The sequence below is a fragment of the Elaeis guineensis genome, chromosome 2 (genome assembly GCF_000442705.2).
Source record: "Elaeis guineensis isolate ETL-2024a chromosome 2, EG11, whole genome shotgun sequence".
Lineage (NCBI taxonomy): Eukaryota > Viridiplantae > Streptophyta > Magnoliopsida > Arecales > Arecaceae > Elaeis > Elaeis guineensis.
Genome location: NC_025994.2, coordinates 85,922,962 through 85,946,418, shown reverse-complemented (window position 1 = coordinate 85,946,418; position 23,457 = coordinate 85,922,962). Strand labels below are relative to the sequence as shown.

Here is a 23,457-nt window from a genome sequence, read left to right as displayed (position 1 = left end):
TGTTTTGTCATCCACCTATTGCAGCTTCAAATATTTGTTAGGAAAGGAGTGTTGGATCCAGCCTCCCATAGACCTGTTATAAGGTGGTCATGCAAGAAACTATACAAGGCCCTAGGCAAAAGGAGGTAGAATACTCCATATGTTTTCGTTTTCTAATCTGTGAGGTTGTTTGGATGAACCCATCTTACAAAAAACATTGGCATATGGCGAACCAAAAATAACTTTGCTCCATGTGATTATCCCTCGTATTCTTGTGAATACATTTTGAATTTTTTTCTTTTGTCCATTTGAATATTGTAAGTTTTGCTTTTGTTCATTGCCATTTCAAGCAAGGTTCCAAACTGGGCACCACATCGATGCCAACCTATTTTTGTATTGGTATAGGGCTGATGATGCTTATGCTGTAAATAGGCTATGCATTGGCTTGAGAAGTCTTGTAACTTTATTAGGAAATGCCTGATTTATTGGAAACTGATACTGGGAGGCTCCTTTGTTCTTCCTCCTCTTTTTTTTTTTTGGTTGCGGTGAGTGGGGGCCTCATGTTTGAATCAAGCATGTTGTTGTAGCAGATTTATTGGAAATTTTTGTTAAATGAACCTTACTAAATAATTGGTAAACAAATTTTTCAGTCTGCAGATGTCCCACATCCTTCTTCTTTGAGAATGCCGGATGCATGCCCAACATCTGAAGAAAGTATTTACTAAATCACTCTCTTAGCTGAATTGTAGTAATGTAGTGACTTCAAGCTTCCTGATGCCTATGATAATAATTTTCCCCAGGCCCCCCGAACCCCATGCGTGGATTAATGCTTAATTGCAGTCAGGAACAAGTCCACTTCTGGAGACCGGAATATAATCTACAAATGTATTTTATCTATCTTTATACAGTAGTTTAGTCCAATACGGCAAGACAACTGCAGCTTCCTTTTGTCTGCCTGCTATTACACAAACCAGTTTCAGCAGCAGAGACCTGGCTCCTATTTTAGATCAAATGATCGAAAACAAAAGTAGGTGCATCTTCTGCTTATTTTTTATCCAGGAGAAGACTGGTGCAAGAAGAAGATTGCCCCCTATGTGTGTGTGTGTACATATATGTTCACACTTTGATAAATTTCACTTCCTTAATCATCAGACCTTTCTTCCACTTATCACCCTTAATTTCATATATGGCAAAGTCTAGCTCCCCAGAGGCGCTCTTGGGTACAGTGAACCGAATCCCTCCTTCAGGAACATCAACCCAGTCAGATCCCATATATTGATGCAGTTTGACAGGTTTTGACGAGACGGCCTGTCCCGGCATTTTGAGACTAAATATCACCGGAGAGTTCTCCCAACCGGAGGCCTCTGGCTTGAGCTTGAGGGTAACGACGAATGCGTACGTGGTGCTTGGGCTGAAGTTGCTGAGGGGAACTCTGCCGGCGACCTCGAGCCAGTAGACGCTCACGAGCTCGGCGACCTCAAAGGAGTTGATGGTGGTCCTCCGCCAGTAGCGGCCCTCGCAGCTCTCGCCACCCCATATTATAGTGATCGCTTTGGTGTTGAGCGTGATCACTTCCGTCTTCCCATCTTTGGTGCTCTGCATGCATCAGTCATCCAGGCTTCATTCCAGGGTGTTAGCAGTTTGAGTTCTATATACTTGAATTTGATGATGATATTTATAAACAAAGAATAAATAATATTAGCTAAGAGAAAGCTGGGACTGACCACTTTGAAGTTATTATCAAGAACACCTTTCTGATGGGGGGATGCCATTGTTTTTCTCCTATGCAAATGGCTAACTCTAGCACGAGACCGCCGCACTCCAACTGTTTGTACATGCTATATTTTTATACTGCTTTTTTTTTTTTTTGGTATCAATGGAATAATACATGCCGTGTTCGATAAGTGTTAAATGCATGGGCTTGTCAAAAGAGGTGCTTGAGGAATACGACAGCGACGAATAAGGGATAAGAGTCAAATAAAATAAAGAGGGAAAAGGAAAGAGCCCATGTAGAAGAATAAGTGTTCAATTCATGGGCTTGTAAAGACAGGCTCCCAGGGAATACGACGGATCAGCGAATATGGGGATAAAGTGAAAGTCTTTGTGCATCGCATGCAGTATAATAAAATTGATGTAGAGTATACCACTCAATTATATTAGAGCATATAGCATATTTAATGATGGAACAAATATTTAATATCACTCGACTTTTTCTTTCTCTAATTTTTAGTGACGAAAATAACTTTTCCTTCGTAGAACAAAGAAATAACAATATTATTATTTTTTGATACTTTATATGATTTTTCATGAATATATATGTTGTCTTAAATCATATATATAACTTTTATTATATTTATGACAGCTTAAATAATATTTATGACTTCCTAATATCTTATATGACTTTCCATGAACGTATATGATATCTTGAACAATATATATAACTTTCTGTGAATATATATGATATCTTGAACAATATATATAACTTCATAATACCTTATATGACTTCTTGTACATATGTATGACTTCTAGTGAATATGTGTGACATTTTGAATAACATATATGACTTTTTTAATGTCTTATATGACTTCCTATCAATGTATATGATATCCTAAATAATATATATAACTTTCTGTCAATATATATGATATCCTGAATAATATATATGACTTCCTGATGTCTTACATGACTTCTTGTTGGTTAATATATGACTTCCTGATGTCTTACATAATTTTCTGTTGGTTATAATAACCAATAGGAAGTCATATAAGACATCAGAAAGTCATATATATTATTCAGGATATAATATATATTGATAGAAAGTTATATAAGGCGTTAGAAAGTGATATATATTATTTAGGATGTCATATATATTCACAGAAAGTTATATATATTATTCAAAATGTCATATATATTTACAGGAAGTCAGATAAGGCATTAGGAAGAGTTATATATTGTTCAAGGTGTCATATATATTCATAGAAAGTCATACAAGGCATCAAAAAATTATATATATTGTTCAGAATATTATAAAAATATAAAAAATTATATATATTATTTAAGATATCATATATATTCATAAAAAGTCATACAAAATATCAGAAAGTAATAATACTGCTCTTTCTTTATTCTATGGAGAGAAAGATATTTTCATCACTAAAAATTCGAAGAAAAAAAAAAGCTGAGCCATATTACATATCGATCACATTTAAATATGCTACGTGCCCTAATATATTATTGGACGATGCGTTCTTATTACATCGCTCTCGGTGCACAAAGAATTACTCTGGGGATAAAAGTCAAAAACATAAAGAAGGAAAGCAGCCCATGTATCCGAGGAGCATTCTTTTGTTCGACAAAAAGAGCCCACCAGGATAAAAGTGTGGGCCTTTTGGTCACACCCAATACGCTTGTGATGGTGCTCTACGAATTGAAAAAAAAAATCTTTGCGCACACGCATCTTCTTGGGCAAGCCCTTAATTTGTAGAGTCCTGTGACTTTTGGACGTGAAAAGTTAGTCCAATAAGGAGTTGCCACATCAGCCTGCAAGCATCATATAAACATAGTGTGAGAGAACAAATTTAAAAGCAGAAAAAATAAGAGTGGGGATTCTCTACAATCCGTAGAAGCGTGGATCAGAGAGAACCTATTAGCCAAGGGTTCGGATTGAATCCTGTGCGCGAAAGGATGATTAGTCTTCTTTCACGATGTCAACGTCAACCGTTAGATTATATTTTGTACGGCTCTCAAAGCCCTCCAACTTCTTCTTCCCATCTATCTGCATAGATCATATGAGACAGACATTGTGCTTTGAAAGATACGTAAAATGCTGAAAGAAGATCAACCATTCATGCACACGAATGGGTGCGACCCACACCCATTAGCCAATCACAGCAGTCCATAATTGGCTCATTTATAGAGCGGGTGTAAATGTGACAAACTCTATCAAATATATCGAAGTCTTGGATGGAGCTCGCACCCGATATCAGGTTTTAGTACTGCCATTGTTTGTGGGCCTCATCAAAGTTACCAGTTCTGTAGCCCTCGTCTACAAGTATACCTATTACTGCTAGTGTTGCTGCTACCACTATTATTAATTAATTTTTTTTAGACCTCATCTACTAATCTAGTGCTGTTGCTGCTGCTGCTTAATTTTGAGAGAAAGGAAAGGATACTACCACTACTAAATTTTGAGTGAGAGAATCCAATTAATAACCAAATCTAGAACCTTTGATTGCCGAGTAAAAGAGTATGATTATTGAGACAAGCCATGATTCATAGTTTAGTTGTTGATCTCATCACCTGCCACTGTGTAAAGCACTTCACGCATATATATTTCTTCTTTTAATAATAATAAAAAAACTTTTCAACTAATTTTGTTGTTGCTCGAAAGGAGGGGAAAAAGAACTCATCAGCTAAAAGCAGAAAGTGCATCTGGAGAATAAGAGATCCACAATCACCACTGCCTCTCACATGATCACAGCCACCACCTAACCCAGACTGCTGAACCTGGAATAAGACGGCATCCCTTTTCCTCATAATCATTGGTGTGACGTCAAAGGGGCAGGTGACTCTCTCCAGGACTCGATTATTGCACTACAATCGTCAGTAATTACTCAAAAATGTGGAGTGGTAGCTTCAAAAGCAAACCTTTCTTGGATTCCATGGTAGCGAGAATCTGATGAAGTGAAGTTAGCAATAATCGAGGATCTGATACCTGTTAGTTGTTTTTCAGTTGACGCAACTAAGAAAGCAACATGGACGCCTCGAAGAATGCTCGGGTGGACTGCACCAGAGTTGTGTTGTTGACCAAACAAAAAAAATTTCTCAAAAGAATAATTGCTGCTGCAAAAATTCCAGCTTTCCATCGGTAGATGCCTCTTATCTTTTTCAAATTGAGGTTGGATCTATTGTGGCTAAAGATTCATGGCTCGACACATAAGATATTATCCAGTTTGATCCATAAACTTTATAATTTTGCCATTCAAAAAACATCTCATGTAATAAGAATGGTCTCTTTCTATATAAACTAGAGTCCTCTTTAATTCACAACCAATATGAAATTAATGATGCTCTTTTTTTTACACCACAACATAGTCCCATAATCAAAAAAAAATCTGTGAATGGATAGGAGATGTACTCCTTATTTTTACCATATACTGATGTACGGACGGAAGGAGTCCCATAGTTGCAGGGTTGGTTTCCTTCGTGGCGCACCACAATTGCAGCCAAAAGCTCATGGCTCGGTACGTGAGGTATTGTTTGATCTGATCTACGAATATCATGATTTTGTCCTTCAAAAGGTACCTTATATGGAAAGGATGATCCCCTTTTATATAAGTCAGAGTCTCTGTTGACTCGCAATCAACGTGGGACTAATGATGTTATTCCTTCTATATCATAATATATTCCTCCAATCAAGAGAAAATTTGTGTATGGAAGAGAGATGGTCTCTTTATTTTTACCATAGATTGGTGTACTAGCGGAAGGAGCCTTACAATTGCAGGGATGGTTTCCTATCTGGGGTGCCACTATTGTGGTCAAGGGCTTATAACTCAGCACATAAGGTATTGTCCACTTTGATCCATAGGCCTCATGATTTTACCCTTCAAAAGGTGTCTCATATGGAAAGGATGGTCCATTTCTATATAAGCTAAAGTTCTCTTTGATTCACAACTAATACGGGACTAATGATATATTCTCTTCTACACCACAATATAGCCTCTCAATTAAGAAAAATTTTGTATATGGATGGAAAATAATCTCCTCCTTATTTTTATCACAGATTGGTGTACAGATGGAAGGAGTCCTATAGTTATAGGGGCGGTCCCTTACTTGACGCACAACTGTTGCGGTTAAGAGCTCATGACTCGGTATGTGAGGTATTATTCACTCTGATCCATGAGCTTTATAGTTTTGCTTTTGAAAATGCGCCTCATTTGGAAAAGATGATCCCTTTCTATATAAGCTAGAGTCTCTATTGACTCACGATCAATTTGAGACTAATAATGCCCTCCCTTCTATAGTACAATGGGATCCTCTCGAGCATTGAATTGAATTGGAGAGGGCCAATCTCCCCGTTGTTGCCATCCTATGTTGGTGGTAACTGGATGGATTTCCTACGGTATTTGAGGCATACTTTTCGGCATGGGACCTAATGAATCAAGATCATTGCACCATACATAAGTGGCCAACCAATGACCATGATGGGGAGATCTGGACCTCTCCGGTTCAACCCAAGACATGGAGGATCCAAACTGTTTAATATAACTTTCTCTAAACTATGGTGCGGGCTGCATTTTAGGTTGCGTTAATCGCTGCATAAGCATGAAACTGGCAAGGATGCTAACCATGAAGAATTTGATCTCTAGATAGGCTACTCCCTTGAAAGGTGCCATGGCAGGTCAAAAAGTACTATGAATATGCATGCTAATTTTTATGGACTTGTTTGGATGCTGGCTCATTTATCCGGTGATAACATGAGCAATTAGGGAAAAGGCAAAGAAAAGTAGAAATGATTTAGCGAGAGAGAAAGCGAGCCAAACGACAAATTCGGATCTTTGTTGGTGAATGGGACTATTGATGATGAATTATATGGGGACCCAAGCAAACCTTACAATTTTAATGAAAATTTCAACTACAATAGCCTATCACTATGGTACTTAACCATTTAGTACCGGAGATGGCAATGGGTTGAATATAAATTTGGTCGGCCAATACTTATATGCTCGTCCCACAATTAAAAATCTCACATCCATGTGTCCCATATGCATCTCTCTCAGGTTGGGTTGAGTAATGTTGTAGATTGAATTGGGCCGGATAGATAAATAGATTGGATCGAGTTGGGTCGAATAAGAAACTCATCGTGCAGACATTATGAAATAATTATAACTTTGAGAAAAAATTAAGATTAAGATTGTATCCGATTAGATTTAAGGTAGGAGAATATCATCATCCATATCTAATTCAAATCTATTTCAGATATTTTACCTAAAATTGATATTCTCCTTCGGATTTTAATTGGATAAGATAAACTTATCCCATTCGGATCGAATTGTGTATCCAATGGCTTGGCCATAATTGCCATCTTTATACTATATTTAATGCCTTTTTTCCGGATATTAGTAAGTCATGTGCTCATGTCTTACATATTAGGGATCAGTATGGCACAATGGTGGGGCAGCCATATGTCAATGAATGGATATTGTGTGCATGTTTCACAAGTGGGTCTATTAAATATTTTGCATTCTAATATGGATTGATTAGCAAAATAATTAGCTTGATGATATTTTAAGTAGGGACATCGGCAAGTTTGGTTGCATTTAGACTTTCATATTCCAAATTAAATAAGGTCTTAAACTAGATTCGACCTGAATTTATTTTTGTTTGGTCCAATGGATCAGTGAATAACAACCCAAAGGCATAATAAACATTGGCAATAATCAACAATGACATATATTATCATTAACGACACAAAGTGATGATTGATTATATTAAAATTATTAGCAACAGAAAATTCGTTTCTTGAATCCAAGACGAATCGTATATCTGATCCATTTGTGAGATGGATCATAACTTTTTCATTTCAAGCCTTACCCAAACATCTCTTGTTCAGATGAATGCTAGTCAGCTACATATTTTATTATGAGTAGGGCAAGTCAACTACTTAGATCAAGACGGACGGCATTTTACGACAAGTGTTCATGAAATTTAAAAACGCCTTTACTTTTAAGTAACTAAGCCATTTTGAGCTGAGAAATCGTCCGAACATCCCAGTGGTAGACATGTTGTTCCGGGCTGGACCATCTTGGTGGTCATTTCAGCCTTTATAATCTTCTTAACCTACCGTATCTACCGTGCCAATTTTTGGCCTGGCCACTGCCAAAACAACTTTGCGTTCCTATGTTCTCATGGCAATCTCTCACTAAAACCAATTATCCGAGCTTAATCTACATAGAAAGTAACATAACTCTCAAATAATACATCTCTTAGATCATTTCAAGTGGAATCAACGAAGAATTCAAAACTTCTTTTACACGGGATGATTTTTTTTTTTTTTTTTGGGGTAAAGGACGGGATGTTTTCATGGCAACCTCTCACTAGGCTTCTTGAACTACCACATAAGCTGCGGAAAATCTTTGTTGTTAGGTCCAAAACTATGTTCCTTACCTCATGGATGATTGAGTTGATGCTGTCATTGCCGAAGATCTCTGTTTTTCTTTTACTTGGTGGTGACCCTTAATGATGGTGGGGCTAATTATCATGCTGAATATGTCACGTAACATTCTTTATGTACAGTGACAAAGTCTGATATCAAATATTGAAAAAATAAAATAATAATTTATTAATAATTTTTTAAATAAAATATTTTATAATAAATAATAAAATAAAAATATATATAATCAAAATATTATAAAAATATCAATAAATATTTAATTTTATATATAAATAAAGATAAGTAAAAAAATATTATTTTATATTATTTATAAAATGATTTTGATTGCGTAAAAATCTCAATAATTCTTTCCATATTAAAAATTAAAGAATAAATAAATAATTAAAAAATAAATAAATAATTATTTTTAAAAAAAATATTATTTTTAATAAAAATTAATATATATATTAATTATATGATTTTTTTTTTAGTTAATAGGCTCCTAATGTGTGTAAGATTAAAATCTTGGTGGACTCCTTGCAAGCTTCAGACGTAACCTCTTGAACCGTGATATCGTTTTGACCTGAGAACATTGTTTGGACTTCAGTTTTAAATTGCCGATCATCTCGGGTCCCAACTTCTCATTACCGCACAGATCAACTTTCTCGTTGATAGTTTTTCCTTGTTGTCCTCGATATATTGCTTCATTAAGACCACTAAAATCATAAATAAAACTAACGATATCAGGTTAAACTCATCGATTGGATCTCACATGACAATCTTCTCAGATGCTGCTCCTCTCCTTGATTTATATCTATGGGCCTTCATATCACAAAAATTCAGAAATGTTTTGGATAATCGGCCATAAAATATTCATTATGGCTACACTAGTTTCGAGGGATTAAGAAATAACCTTCATGCTTTGGAAAGAACACCAGAGAGTGGCCGAATTTTTAAGCATCTAAACCTTTGCGAAGAGATTGATAGCCTTAAAGAGAGCAGGGCTGGTTAGCCTGAGCTGCTGCACAGCTTGGCTTGGGCTGGATCGAGCCAATATACTTGGATTCTGTCAGAATTTGTTTGCTGTATCATCAATATGCGTGCTAACCCAATTTGAAGCGTTGTGTTGTGTTTGCAAGCTCCGGCATTCAAACTGAATTTTTTTTTAATTAATTTTTTTATATATATATCTTTTTAAATATTTAAATTTATATAAATATTTTTTAAAAATTGATATCTGTATGTATATCTTTATAAAATATTTTTTTATATATATGTACCTATGTCATCTAACACCATTAAAAATTAATGGTTTAAAATTAAAATGACTAAAATATCTTTATGGATAGATGTGCAAAAAAAAAATATAAATATATATATGTAAATAGTAATTTTATGAGGATATTTATATAAATTTGAATATTTAAAAGGATATACACGCAAAAAATTCATTAACATAAATACACTTCTCTTGATTTGTTAAGTCTTTCCTTTTTCTAACAGAGAAAAATTAACATAAACAACTACAATAATAAATTTATTTAATTTATTAATTTACATAGATAAAATAATATTTTTATCAAATTATAGATCAAAATTATTTTATTTACAAAATAAATAGATCGTAATCATCCATATTTTCTCTAATGTATAATAATATGTTTTTAAGAAAAATATCTAAACATGAAATTAGATGAATAGCTTATATATTTGTACAAAATAGACATGATGATATTATGTAATATATTACTATATTATAGAGTAAGAGAGTCTGAATCCATTTAGATGAAATAGATAAAAATTAAATTAAAATTTTTTGCGTAAATATCCTTCTAAACATTCAAATTTACATAAATATCTTCATAAAATTATAATTTATATATATATCTTTATAATTTTCTTTTTGCACATCTATCTATAAGCATATTTTAGTCATTTAAATTTTAAACTATTCATTTTTTAACGGCGTTAAATGATATGGGTACATATGTAAAAAAATAAAAAAATAAAAGAATATATTTATAAAATAAATATTTTATGAAAATATATATATAAATATTAATTTTAAAAAATATTTATATAAATTTAAATATTTAAAAGAATGTACGTGTAAAAAAAAATTTTGATAGCATTTCAAACTGCATCTTTGATGGCTCGCCTCCGCCTCAATTTCAAGTCGAAGTTCGGATCACCGTTGCAGTTGATGCTGTCAGTGGGTTGGTCGGGCCCAAGAAATCCAAATACCCGATCTGAAAGCTTGGGCGGGAATTGCAAGATGGAGGGCGTGACCAAGCTGAACTTTAGGAAGCCCGATGAATTCCGGATTGGACCCAGGCTGTGATTTTGGTGCCCAGTAATTAGTGGCTCGGATTGCCATCACGTCAGCCTTGGGACTATAGGTGGAAATGAGGCAAGAAAAATTTTTTATCCACCAGCCTCAATTGTAAAAAAATATACGTTCAATCGGATTGAATCATATAGTATAATTAATAAAAAAATAAATATTTAATATTATCTAATTTTTTTCATCAATTTTTTTTGATCAAAATATTTTTTTTTCTCTTTTACTTTATTTTACTCTTATGACAATCTGTTGTATTCTATAAACAATTATCATGATGTCATAAGAAATAGCATGATGTCATAATAACAATAATATAAAATTCTATTGTATCCTATAAATAATTATCACAAAATCATAAAAACTAATAAGATATTATAATAATATTATAATATCTTATTGTATTCTATGGCATCTTATTACATCCTATAAACAATTATCAGGATATCATAAAAATTAATAGGATGTTATAATAATATTATGACATTCTGTTGCATTTTATAAATAATTATTACATTCTATAATATCTTGTTACATCCTATAAATAATTATTAGGATGTCACAAAAACTATCAGAAAGTTATAATAATATTATGACATCCTGTTATATTCTATGTTATTCTGTTGTATTTTATAAATAATTATTAGAATATCATAAAAGTCTAACAGGACATCATAATAATATTATGATATCGTGTTGCATCCTATAAAAAAGCAACAGGACATCATAATGTTATCTAAAATGTCATAGTATTCAATAAAAAATTATATTTTAGTTAGAAAAAATTTAAAAAAAAAGCTGAGCAATATTAAATGCCCGTCTCTTATTAATTATGCTACATTATAAAATCTGGTTAAGCGATGTATTTTTTCTCTGCTGGATACAATAGACAAAGAATTATCAAGAGCCAAGACACGCCTACCTCTAGCTTAGCTAGTCTAATAATTAATTCAAGCCCGAGTCTGACCATTCTATTTCAGGCCCTCGAGCAACCTATTTAAGAGATCCAGCAAAAACTTAAAGACTCCAGAATTTCATTTATCTAATCTAAAACTATAATCCTATTTATATTTTTGATCTTATAATTAAGACATCATATTTTAATTTTATAGTTTGAATACATTATATTTTACAAAATTTTTATTAATATATAATAAATAAATATAAAAACAATTATTTACATTGATAATATAATATTAATAAATTATTTATATATTAATATTTTGAGTTAATTTGGATCAAGCTCAAGCAACTAAGTTTAGCTTTAGCTCAGCTCACATTTTAATGGAGTGAGCCACTTTCAATGCAAATTTCGAACCAAATTCGAGCTAGCTAGCAAATAGCTTGCTAGTTTGCGGCCCTACCCGGGCCTAACATCCTGGTTGGGGTTGGACACGACTTGTCCCAAGTTCAAGACCGGGATTTAAATCCCAACCTAGTTTTGGGCCGAGGCCCAAGCTTGCCCATTGACAATCATGTTGGGGTTTGACCATGTAACTCTCGTTCAAGGGCAAAATCATCAGTGAGGCAGCTGGAAGAAAAAGCCTATGTCCGTGGAGTATAACATATTTATTTAATCCTATGCGATCATGTATGATTTAGCTACTAACTTTGGTCTAAGTAATTCTAAGGAATAAGTTACTGGTGAATTTGGGCTCACCCTAATGGTCACGTTTCTATGCTTAGCAGCCGTGGATAAAAATAGAATTTGTGCTTCATGAAGTGAGTACCCGTTGGATCTTTCAAAATAAAAAAATAACATTTTATTTTAAACCAACACTAGCCAACTGCCATGGTGTTTGGTTGCTTAACATTCCGTTCGGATATATCCGGCGGAAAGACATGTTTTTGGAGAAAACACATATTTCTGCATCTCTTCAGAAAAGAAAATTTTCATCTTAAGAGCTCATTCTTTGAAAGATGAATATCATAGAGAAGTTAATTAGCTTTTTCATTGATCAATTTATCCATATTCTCATACTTCTTTGATTGAAAAAATTATTTTTTCATAGATAGCATTTATCCATAAAATGAGAAGACAAACTTATCCACCTAAAATTAAGGTGGATAAGTAATTTTCCTATCTGCTGAAAAATAATCTTTTTTTATTCCTAAAATCTCTTTAACCTTATAAAACTATTATAGTAACATAATAATAGTATAATAATATATTAATATGATATGATATGATATAATATATACTTTTTATATTATATATTATTATACATTATATTGGATATAATGTAATCTAATTCATTATAACATATAATATAATAATATTATTATAATATAATATATTATTATTATTATCACAATTATAATATAAATATAATAATAAAGATAATATAATATAATATTTAATATTATATAAAATAGAATATTAAATTTGATCATGTGAACTTTGATCAAATCTATCATATGACTAAGTTAAATTTGATTCTTAAGTCCATATGGATAAATAGATTAAATGTGAAATATAGGTTCAGGCCAAATGTACCGATAAACCCTTCAAATCAGTTTATAAAAGTTCAAATTTTCTTAATCTTATTCATAGTGATGTGTGCGACTCTACTAAACTACCAAATTAGAGAGGTAATCATTATCTCATAACATTCACCGATGATTTTTTTTAATATTATTATACATACCTAATCAAATCTAAGATGAAATCTAAAATAGTAGATTCAAAATCTTTAAGGCTAAACTTGAAATCCAAATTGAAAGGACTCTTAAAAGATTTAGGTCTGATCGAGATGGAAACTATACCTCGAATGAAATAGCCTTACTCTATCAAGAATATGATGAGATCATTCATGAGGTAAATCCTTTTTACAGCTCTTTGCAATCCAAAAATATAATGAAATAGAAAAATTGTACCCTAATTGATATGGCTAACTCAATGTTAATTAGCTCAGATGCAATATGATACCATTTAAGGATAGCAATAAAATATCTTTTAAACTCTAAAAAGATCGAATTCTTTAGTTATATTATCTTAAATTGTGAGAGTACCAAATTAAGGGAGATATACCTAAGCTAAAAAAGAAGAAAATGGTCCTAATACCATAGATGCAAGCTTTGTAAGATATTTCTTAAGTAGTAGCACCAATAGATATTTAATAATAAATTTTAAGATAAGTGATATGTCTGATAATACTCTTATAAAGGTTAGAGATGCTATTTATCTTGAAATATCTTTCATTTTAAAATCTAAATTCTAAAATCCAATTCAATCTGAACCATCCTCTAACCCTAACCTTCTTGAATTAGATGTTCTTTGTAAATTGTAAAAGGGAAAAAGGTCTAATAACTATGATAATAGACCTTTAGAATCTAGAAGAAGTATAATAAGAAAAGAAATGAATCTTGGAGAAGGATCCTTTACTTACCTTGTTGAAGATGAACCATTCACTTTTGCATAAGTAATATCTTTACCAAATGCCCCTATTTGAAAGGAGTTATAAACTTCGAGAACTTATGATAATTCAAATCCAAATATGAATTCTAACCTATCTTCTTCCAAGTAGTAAACCATTAGATTGCAAATGAATTTTTTGTAAGAAACTTACACATGATGGATTAATAAAAGTATAGGACTAGATTAATGGCTAAAGGATATAGCTAGAAAAAGGGCTTAGATTTGTTTTGATACTTATTCTCTTGTAGCTATAATAAAAATTTTTATAACTCTTCTTGCCATTATTTTTATCCATAAATTGATCATTCATCAAATAGGTATGAAGATTATGCTCCTAAATAGAGATTTAGATGAAGAGATCTCTATGGAATTGCTTGAAAGATTTATTATAAAGGGACAAAAGAACAAAGTTTGTAAACTCATTAAGTCCTTATACGGTCCAAAATAAGTGCCTAAATAGTAGCATGAAAAGTTTGATAAAATGATCCTATCTTTTGGTTTCACCATTAATGGTCATGACAAATATGTCTATTCTAAAGTAATTGACAATGAATCTGTAATTCTTTGCTTGCACACCAATGATATTCTAATGTTTAAAACTTCTCTTAAAAGTATTTCTAAAATTAAATAATTTTTTTCAAATAACTTTGATATGAAAGATTTAGATAAAGTTGATGTTATCCTAGAGATAAAGTTGATCAAATATTCTAAAGGGATAGCTCTCTCCCTTGCTCATTCCATTGAAAAATTAATTTAAAAGTTCGGATATTCTAATTCAAAACTTGTTTTCACACTTATGATCTTAGTATATATCTTAAAAAAAACTTAGGCAAATCAATTGATTAAATTAAATACTTTCAAATCATTGAATATCTCCTATGTGGCAAATAGAATAAGACTTAATATTGTCTATGCTATAAGGAGGTTAATTAGATGCATCCAAAATTCAAATCAATTTCATTAGACAGTTTTTGGAAGGGTATTTTGATATATTAAGGAAACTCTTGGTCTCTCTCTCCCTCTTGTACACTAGATATATATCTTGAGATAGTTGAGGATTGCAGTGATACAAATAGGATTGCTGATTTTTCTTGACATAAAGTCAACCACTAGATATTTTTTTCTTCTCGATGCTGCTGTCATAGCTTGGAGATTTTTTAGACAAACTGTTATATCCTAGAGTATCACAAAGGTCAAATTGATTGATTTAGAGACCACCTATATTAGGACATAGTAGATTAAAAATCTTATTTCAAAGCTACTATTAGTACCTAAGACAATTCCGACTATATTAATCCATTGTAATAATAAGGTCTTATAGAGCCGACTAATCAAAAAGTATTAATAAAATAATGAACTAGTATATCTAATTTCATCATAAATAAATAAGGACTCGTTTGGTTCACGAAAAAAAATTTTCTTTCTAAAAAGTTACTTTCTAAAAAGTTATTTTTTAGAAATAGAATTTTGGTATATTTGGTTGAGCATGAAAAAGTGACTTATTGAAGAGTGACTTATGTTTGATTGAGTACCTATTTTTTTGGAACCCCTATATAGAATACCTATTATACCCTTAATATAGATATAAAACTATATATTTTTCTCCTAAACTTTATATAAATAATAATATTATATTTATATTAATATAAAAATAATATTAATATATTACAATATAATATTAGATCATAATAATTTATTATATTAATATAATACTAATATATTATATTATGTTAATACAATATTAGTATTTTAATATAATAATTTTTTAGTATCTTAACAAATATAATATTATATATAATATCATATTAATATAAATATTAATATATTAATATAAATATTATATTAATATTAATATAAATATTATATTAATATAAATATTAAAATATAATAAATATTAAAATATTAAAATAATATTTTATCGATTACTATTCAGTATTTCATCCTAATCATATATGATATTTTATAAAATTTTAACCATAGATCTTTAAAGGATATTTTGGATAAAAAAAAGTATCATTATTTTTCATGTCATGCAAAATGCCAAAACCCACCTCCTTCATGGGTTTTCACTTATGAAATATGAAAAATGACCATTAGGAATTGTATCCTAAATTCAATCATTTAACAATTATGCTAATTATAAATATATATGAATTGATAAATAATAAAAATTATTTGACCTTTTTTATCATAAGATTTCATCTTCTAACGAACTCCTATATTATGATGAAGTCCTTAGGACTACTTTGATCGATGAAAGGGGATTTATCTCGTAGTTTTTAAATTGGTTCACGATCAAACGATACGCTATTACTAAGATGATAGTGATATTAAGTGTAGGTCGTTGTGTGCCATATACGTTGGTTGTCCTCGTAACCAAATAATGTGAAGACACTGATATAGCTGTGGAGAAATTCAGTGCCGGGGTAAAATGGTAATTTTAAATTTTTTCAAAATCATAATTTTACAGCGAAAAAATATTAATTAATTTAATTAATTAATATAAATTTATCCTACACTAGGATCTAAATATGATATATAGTATGCATGCATTTAAATTTGAAATTCAAATTCGAACAGTAAACACTTTACTGTAATGTATTCAGAACACAATACCTTTGTACGGATAGTAGATCGTCGTAATCTGATCATCGTCGGGAGAGTCTGATCGTCGCGACGCAGCACACAGTATGTCTGGCCTCTACAGATCGTCCACACAAAGCTTCCGATCTGATCGACTCCTCATGAGTGCTAGCTCATTGTAGAGCCCTTTTGACGGTGGATGCTGATCGAACTCCTTCGATCGATGTCTGTCAATTCTTCGGACGCTCCGGATCGTCAACAGACATGCTTGAGAAGATGTTGAAGATCTTTCTGAGATTTTGTGGGCTCACGACACTCGTAGCTCACTTTCTCACTTTTCGAACCCCAGGCTAAAACTCTAGGGAACTCACCGAAAATCTTGCACCCAGTTTTTTTTCTTTTCTTTCTTTTTCTCTTGGAAGGATATGGACTTTCTTCTCATGCACAAGACTTCTCATGCCCCAGAATTTTTTTTCAAAAATTTTCTTCTTCTTACACGCCCCACTCTTCTCCTCCTTTTATAATAACGTCAAACGTCTTATCCAAAAGAAAGGATAAAGATGAGTAATTGTATATTTGAATTCAAATCAAATTTTGAATTCAAATGGACACCAACTCATCCCTTATCCACTAAAGGCATGAGGCATGGCTTAAATTGTGCATGGAGAGATTTCATGAGAAATTTTTTCTCATGTAATAAACGGGGCGTAAAAAAAGGGGTAAGGTGCAAAGATTGATTGCCCATTCAAATTCAAACTTTATTTTGAATTTGAATGGCCAACCAATCATCCTTATCCATTCATTTGGCACATTAAAGTGGGGCGTGGAAAGGGCTTGGCGTGAGAAAAAAATTTATGAGAAGTTTCTGTTGGGAATAGTGTCCCAAAGCCAATCGTCAGCCTGTTGACGGTTGTGCTCCTTTTGTATTAGTACATGAATTATAAATAAATAAAAATTATTTTGGTATTTTTTCATCACAAATGTTTCATCTTCTAATGAACTCCTGTGTTGTGGTGAAGTCCTTAGGACTATTTAGACTCGACAAAGGAGGATTTGTCGCTTAGTCCTTAAACATGTTCGCGACCAAATGATACGTTGTTACCAAGGATGACAACGTTTATCGAGCATAGGTCGTTGTGTGCCATATGGGTTGGTTGTCCTCATAACCAAAGAGTATGGAGACACTGGTATGGCATACAGGTGAGATGTAATGGTACATCTGCACTGAACGTGACCAACTCCGGAGCTATTTCTGCTGTCAAGATTTGCTCCGATGGGATATGGGTATAAATGTCCCTCCGACCTGAGACCGTCACGGTGACTTGCAAGCAACTCACTGCACTTAGGCACTGGACTACCTGAATTTCTAATTCAGTGACGGAAGGTTGCTGGGTGTAGTCAAGTACTTGACTTGTCGGTGCGTGTGTCAAGATGAGATTGACCACTCCAGTTTAGGAACTGTGTACAATCGTGTTTCAATTTAGCAAAATCTTGGCCAAGGTAGTCCTAATGAGGAGTCATAGGACTAATTGAGTTGAGCACGATTCGGATGATATCATCAGGGTTGACAGTTTAATCCTGAGTCATCCTAAACACAGGGGTCAAAAGGGATGAATTATACGGTAACTATATTCACGTAGGTTCTGAATGTTGCGATTGCGATTATTCGACCTATCCGATCGTCGGGTACCATTGCTAGATGGTCACTTCGATTAGTACAGGAATTGGTTCCTGTGCTACCGGCTTAGGTTCGAACCTGCGGGATCACACACATTAGAGGTTCCTTTCTGATCTGATGGCTGATTATGAGTCTTATCTATCTGAGACTCTATGATTGAGAATTAGGATTCTCTAATCATGAGTTTCACACATTTTGGGTACCAGGGTCAAAATTTTGAATTTCGAATTTTGAATTTGAAATTTGAACTCTTTGATCAGGGTTTCATATCGATGGTCTCTGATGCCTGATTGCCCATCGGATTTGGACTCAATATTTATGAGAGGTTTAATTAGTGATTTAATCACTAATTAACTCAATTTGATTGAGTAATTATTTTTGGATCAAGTCCAATTGAATTGGATTCAGTTTGGATTGACCCGATTAGATTAAATGTTGACCTAATCGCTAAGGTGGTTTAGTCCCTGATTTGATCAGGGATTAGGTTTAATTAATTCCTGATTTGATTAGGATTTTATTGAGCCTAATTAAGCCTAATTATATTAGGTTTAATCTGATCTAATTGTGCTTAACCTATTTTAAACTAGGTTGGCTCAATTTGAATCAAACCATCTTGTTTTAAATTCCCTGCGACACCCAACTTTCTTGCACCCATTTGAATTCACGAGAAGAAACTTCTCGTGAAATTTTTCTCACGCAAAACCCTTCCCACGTCCTCATTTGTGCGCCATATGGATGGATAAAATAATTAGTTAGCCATTCAAATTCAAAGCATGTTTGAATTTGAATGGATAACTTATCACTTGCCCTTTCATCCTTATCCATTTTGTGTGCCACATTACTTACACGAGAAAAGGTTTCTCGTGAAACTTTTTCCATGCACAAAGACCCACGCCCCTTCTCTTCTCACGTCCAAAAGGATAGGGATAAGTTGGTTTTCGTTTGAATTCAAATTTGATTTGAATTCAAATGTGTAACCTCTTGTCTTTATCCTCTCACGCGGATAAGACACGTTCGATGTTGTTTTAAAAAGAGGAGAAAGGTGGGACGTGCGTAGACAAATTAGGAGAGAAACTTTGGGGCGTGAGGAAGGCTTCTGCGCAAGGTGAAGGTCCAAAACCTTCCGAGAGAAAAAGAAAGAAAAGAGAGAAAATCGGGCGCAGGGTTTTTGGTGTGTATCCTAGGGTTTCTACCTAGGGTTCGGGAAGTGAGATTGGTGTGCCACGAGTGTCGTGAGTCCACCAAATTTCAAGGAGAGATCCATCAACCTCTCTACAATTGTGTAGACGATCCGGAGCGTCCAAAAAGTCGGCACACATCGATCGAAGGAGTTCGATCAACATCTGCCATCAAAAGGGTGAAATCACGAACTAGCATTCGTAGGAGCTGATCAGACGGGAGCTTCGTGTGGACGATCCGCAGAGGCCAGACATTTGTGTGGCTACGACGTGACGATCAGAGCCCCCCGACGGTGATCAGATTGTGGTGATCGACTACCCGCAAAAGGTGATGTGTTCTGAACACAGTACTGTAAAACGTTTACTGATTCAAATTTGAATTTCAAATTTAAACGCATGCTGTTGTATCATATTTAGATCCTAGTGTAGGGTTAATTAGTATTAATTAATGAGATTAATTAATAATTCTGCTGTAAAATAGTAATTTTGAAAAAGTTTTAAAATTACCATTTTGCCCCTGCACTAAATTTTCGCTTCAGTTTCTTCTCATGAATCCAAATGGATGCAATGGAAGTGAGGTGGCGCATGGAGATTGGGTCAATGTGGTTTAATTATTTAAACCAACCTAATTGAACCAAATAAGTTAGGTCCAATTAGACTAATTTAAATCCAACTTAATTAGGCTTAATTAGGCTCAATAAAATTCTAATCAAATCAGAAATTGACTAAGCTCAACATCTGATCAAATCAGAGACCAAACCATCTCGATGATTAGGTCAACTCTTAACCTAATCGGATCAAACCCAACTGAATCCAATTCAATTGGACTTGATCCAAAAATAATTACTCAATCAAATTGAGTTAATTAGCGATCAAATCACTAATTAAACCTCTCATAAATACTGAATCCAAATTCGATGAGCAATCAGGCATCAGAATTCATCGATATGTAACCCTGATCAAAAAATCCCAATCAGTGGGACTCTTGACCCCGGTACCCATAATGTGTGGAACTCATGATCAGAGAATCCTAATTCTCGATCATTGAGTCCCAAACATGTAGGATTCTACATCAGTCATCAGATCAGATAGGAACCTCTAATATTTGTGATCTTGCAGGTTCGAACCTAAGTCGGTAGCACAGGAACCAATTTCTATACTAATTGAGTGACCATCTAGCAATGGTATCCGACATCCGGATAGGTCGAATAGTCGCAATCACAACACTCAGAACTTACATGAATATGGTTACTGTATAATTCATCCTTTTGACCCCTGTGTTTAGGACGACTTTGGGTTAAACTATCAACCTTGATCAGATCATCCGAATCGTGCTTAACTCAAACAGTCCTGTGACTCCTCACAAGGACTATCCTGATCAAGATTTTGCTAAATTGAAATACGACTGTACACAGCTCCTAAACTGGAGTGATCAATCCCATCTTGACACACGCACCGATAAGTCAAGTACTTGACTACACCCAGCAGCCTTCCGTCACTGAATTAAAAATTCAGATAGTCCAGTGCCTAAGTGCAGTGAGTTGCTTGCAAGTCACCATGGTAGTCTCAGGTTGGAGGGATATTTATACCCATATTCCATCGGAGCAAATTTTGACAGCAGAAATAGCTCCGGAGTCAGTCACATTCAGTGCAGATGTACCCTTACATCTCACCTGTATGCCATACCAGTGTCTCCACACTCATTAGTTAAGAGGACAACTAACCTATATGGCACACAACGACCTATGCTTGATAAACGTTGTCGTCCTTGGTAACAACGTATCATTTGATCGCGAACATATTTAAGGACTAAACGATAAATTCTCCTTTGTCGAGTCTAAATAGTCCTAAGGACTTCACCACAACATAGGAGTTCATTAGAAGATAAAATATTTTGTGATGAAAAATATCAAAATAATTTTTATTAATTCATAATTCATGTACAAATACAAAAATGAGCACAACCGTCAACAGGCTGACGATTGGCTTTGAGATACTATTCCCAACAATAGCATGCAGGTGAGATGTAGAAGTACATCATTACTAAACGTGACTAACTGTCGAGCACTCTGCTATCAATGATAGCTCACAAAGGGTATAGGTATAAGTGTCCCTCCGATCTGAGATCATCACGGTGACTTGCAAGCAACTCACTGTACTTTGATGTCAGATTAACTGAGTTTCTAATTCAGTAACGAAAAGTTTTTAGATGCAATAAAGTACTTGTCAAGTCAGTGCATGAGTGAAGATGGGATTGATCCCTCCGAATTAGTAGGAGTTAATGTATCAATATATTTTAATTTAGCAAAATCTGGACTCGAGTAATTCATATGATAGATTTGAAAGATTGAAATACAATATGGATGACTTATATATGATTGACAGTTAAATTCTAGATCATCCTTGAGCATTAGGGTCAAAGAGATGAATTATATGATAACCATACACCAGTAGGTTCTTGAATATTCATTTGCCTTCATTTGATCTATCTGGACATCAGGTCACCATTGCTAGATGGTTACATCGATTGATTTAGAAATTTATTCCTATGCTACCAACTTAGATTCGAACCTATGGAGTCACACTCAAAAAAAATTTCTGACTGATCATGTGGTTGATCAACAATTGAGAATCGTTCAAAGGCTTAATCGTCAATTTGATTGATGATTAACCTTATGCAAAAATTACAATAAATTTATTCACCAAGTGTTAGTGAGTTAATGAAAGATTAATTAGTAATTAGATTACTGATTAGCTCAATTTGATTGAGCAAAGAAGATTAAATAAAATATGATTGAATTAGATTCAATTAGGTTTGATCCGATTAGGTTATGAAATAACCTAATCGCTAAGGGAGATTATCCCTGATTTGATCAGAATTTTGGTTCAATCAATTCTTAATTTAATTAAGATTTGATTAAAAATTTATGAACCTAATTAGATTAAATTTTATATATTTTATTTGGGCTAAACCAGATGTGATTTGGTTTGAATTCAAATAAGAAAACAAAAAAGTCCATCGAAGATTGGATTCTTCTCCCATGCACCATCAAGTTTAAGATGCCATATCTCCTCACACCAAAAGTTTTTTTTGTGTGAGATTTCTTCACACAAAAGGCCTTTCCCTTCTCTTTCTTACGTCCAAAATTAGATAGGATATGATTTTAAATGGTATGCTCAAATCTGATTTGAAATAGGATATCTTTTAGATAATGTTTGACATTATCTATAACCTCTCCATGCCACTTCTTTTTATTCCTCTTATTTTGTGCGACAACATGGGGGTTTATCACTATGGAAAATCAGATGGGATCTGATTTCACTATGGAAAAATAAAAGAAGAGGCATCATATATTTCTTTTGGGCATGGGAATTGAGAGAAGGTGACAAAAGGCAAGTTAGAGTCCAAAAACCTTAGGACTCTTCACCCCTAGTCATTACATGCCTAATAAAAAGGGGATTGGGATCTCTTTTGTGCGTGTAAGATAGAAGAGGAGTGCTCTTCACGTTTGGGGTCTTGGACGTGAGTTTATAGCGTGGAAAAGGGAGAGAAGAGTTCTTTTCTCTTGGGTAAGCGTAAGATCAAAATCTCTAGAATTTAGTCCTCAGGGTTTGGGAAGAGAGAGAAAAAAAAAAAAAAAAAGTTTCCTCTCCATATTTTTTTCAGATCTTCATCTCCTCCAGAAGTCCATTTTCAACCTCTGAAAAAGTTTCAAAAATTTGAAAAAAAAATCTAGATCAGTCAAGAAGGTCTTCGCGTGAGCTAGCACTCCCGAGAAGACCGATCAAATCGAAGTTTTGAGTAGACTTTTCATAGAGATCGGATGCATATGTGGCCATGAGCAACCAGCAAAGATCATCCTTATTATATCTCTCAGCAGCGACGATCATCGACCCATGCTCAGATATCGAGTTCTGAACTCGGATTAGAAGTAGATGTGATCTACTGCTTACATCCATGCATGCAGATTTTATCATGTGATTATTTTAGATTTTATATACAACATATCATATCATAGATCCTAGAATAGATTGATTTGATGATTAAATCATATGCATGTTAGATTAATTTGATTAATCTAATCATCTTTCGTTGTAATTTATTCGAAAAAATTTCGAAATACACAC

The 23,457-nt window shown here is 33.4% G+C and overlaps 1 protein-coding gene across 1 annotated transcript; it reads right to left on the bottom strand.

The window, feature by feature from the left end:
- Window positions 1-852: 852 nt before the first annotated feature.
- Window positions 853-1,838, bottom strand: LOC140855455 (protein PHLOEM PROTEIN 2-LIKE A2-like). The gene is made up of 2 exons (XM_073251340.1): window positions 1,704-1,838; window positions 853-1,575 (listed from the first exon to the last, which is right to left on the bottom strand). Exons 1-2 carry the CDS (start codon window positions 1,749-1,751, stop codon window positions 1,096-1,098), a joined length of 528 nt encoding a protein of 175 aa, XP_073107441.1. The 5' UTR covers window positions 1,752-1,838; the 3' UTR covers window positions 853-1,095.
- Between the last annotated feature and the right edge of the window lie 21,619 nt (window positions 1,839-23,457).

What these genes read in the sequence shown, in the direction of transcription:
- LOC140855455 (XM_073251340.1), bottom strand. Translation starts at nt 1,751, where the DNA reads ATGGCATCCCCCCATCAGAAAGGTGTTCTTGATAATAACTTCAAAGTG. An exon ending in TTGATAATAACTTCAAAGTG is followed by an intron (nt 1,576 to 1,703) that starts GTCAGTCCCAGC and finishes TGATGCATGCAG; the next exon opens with AGCACCAAAGATGGGAAGAC.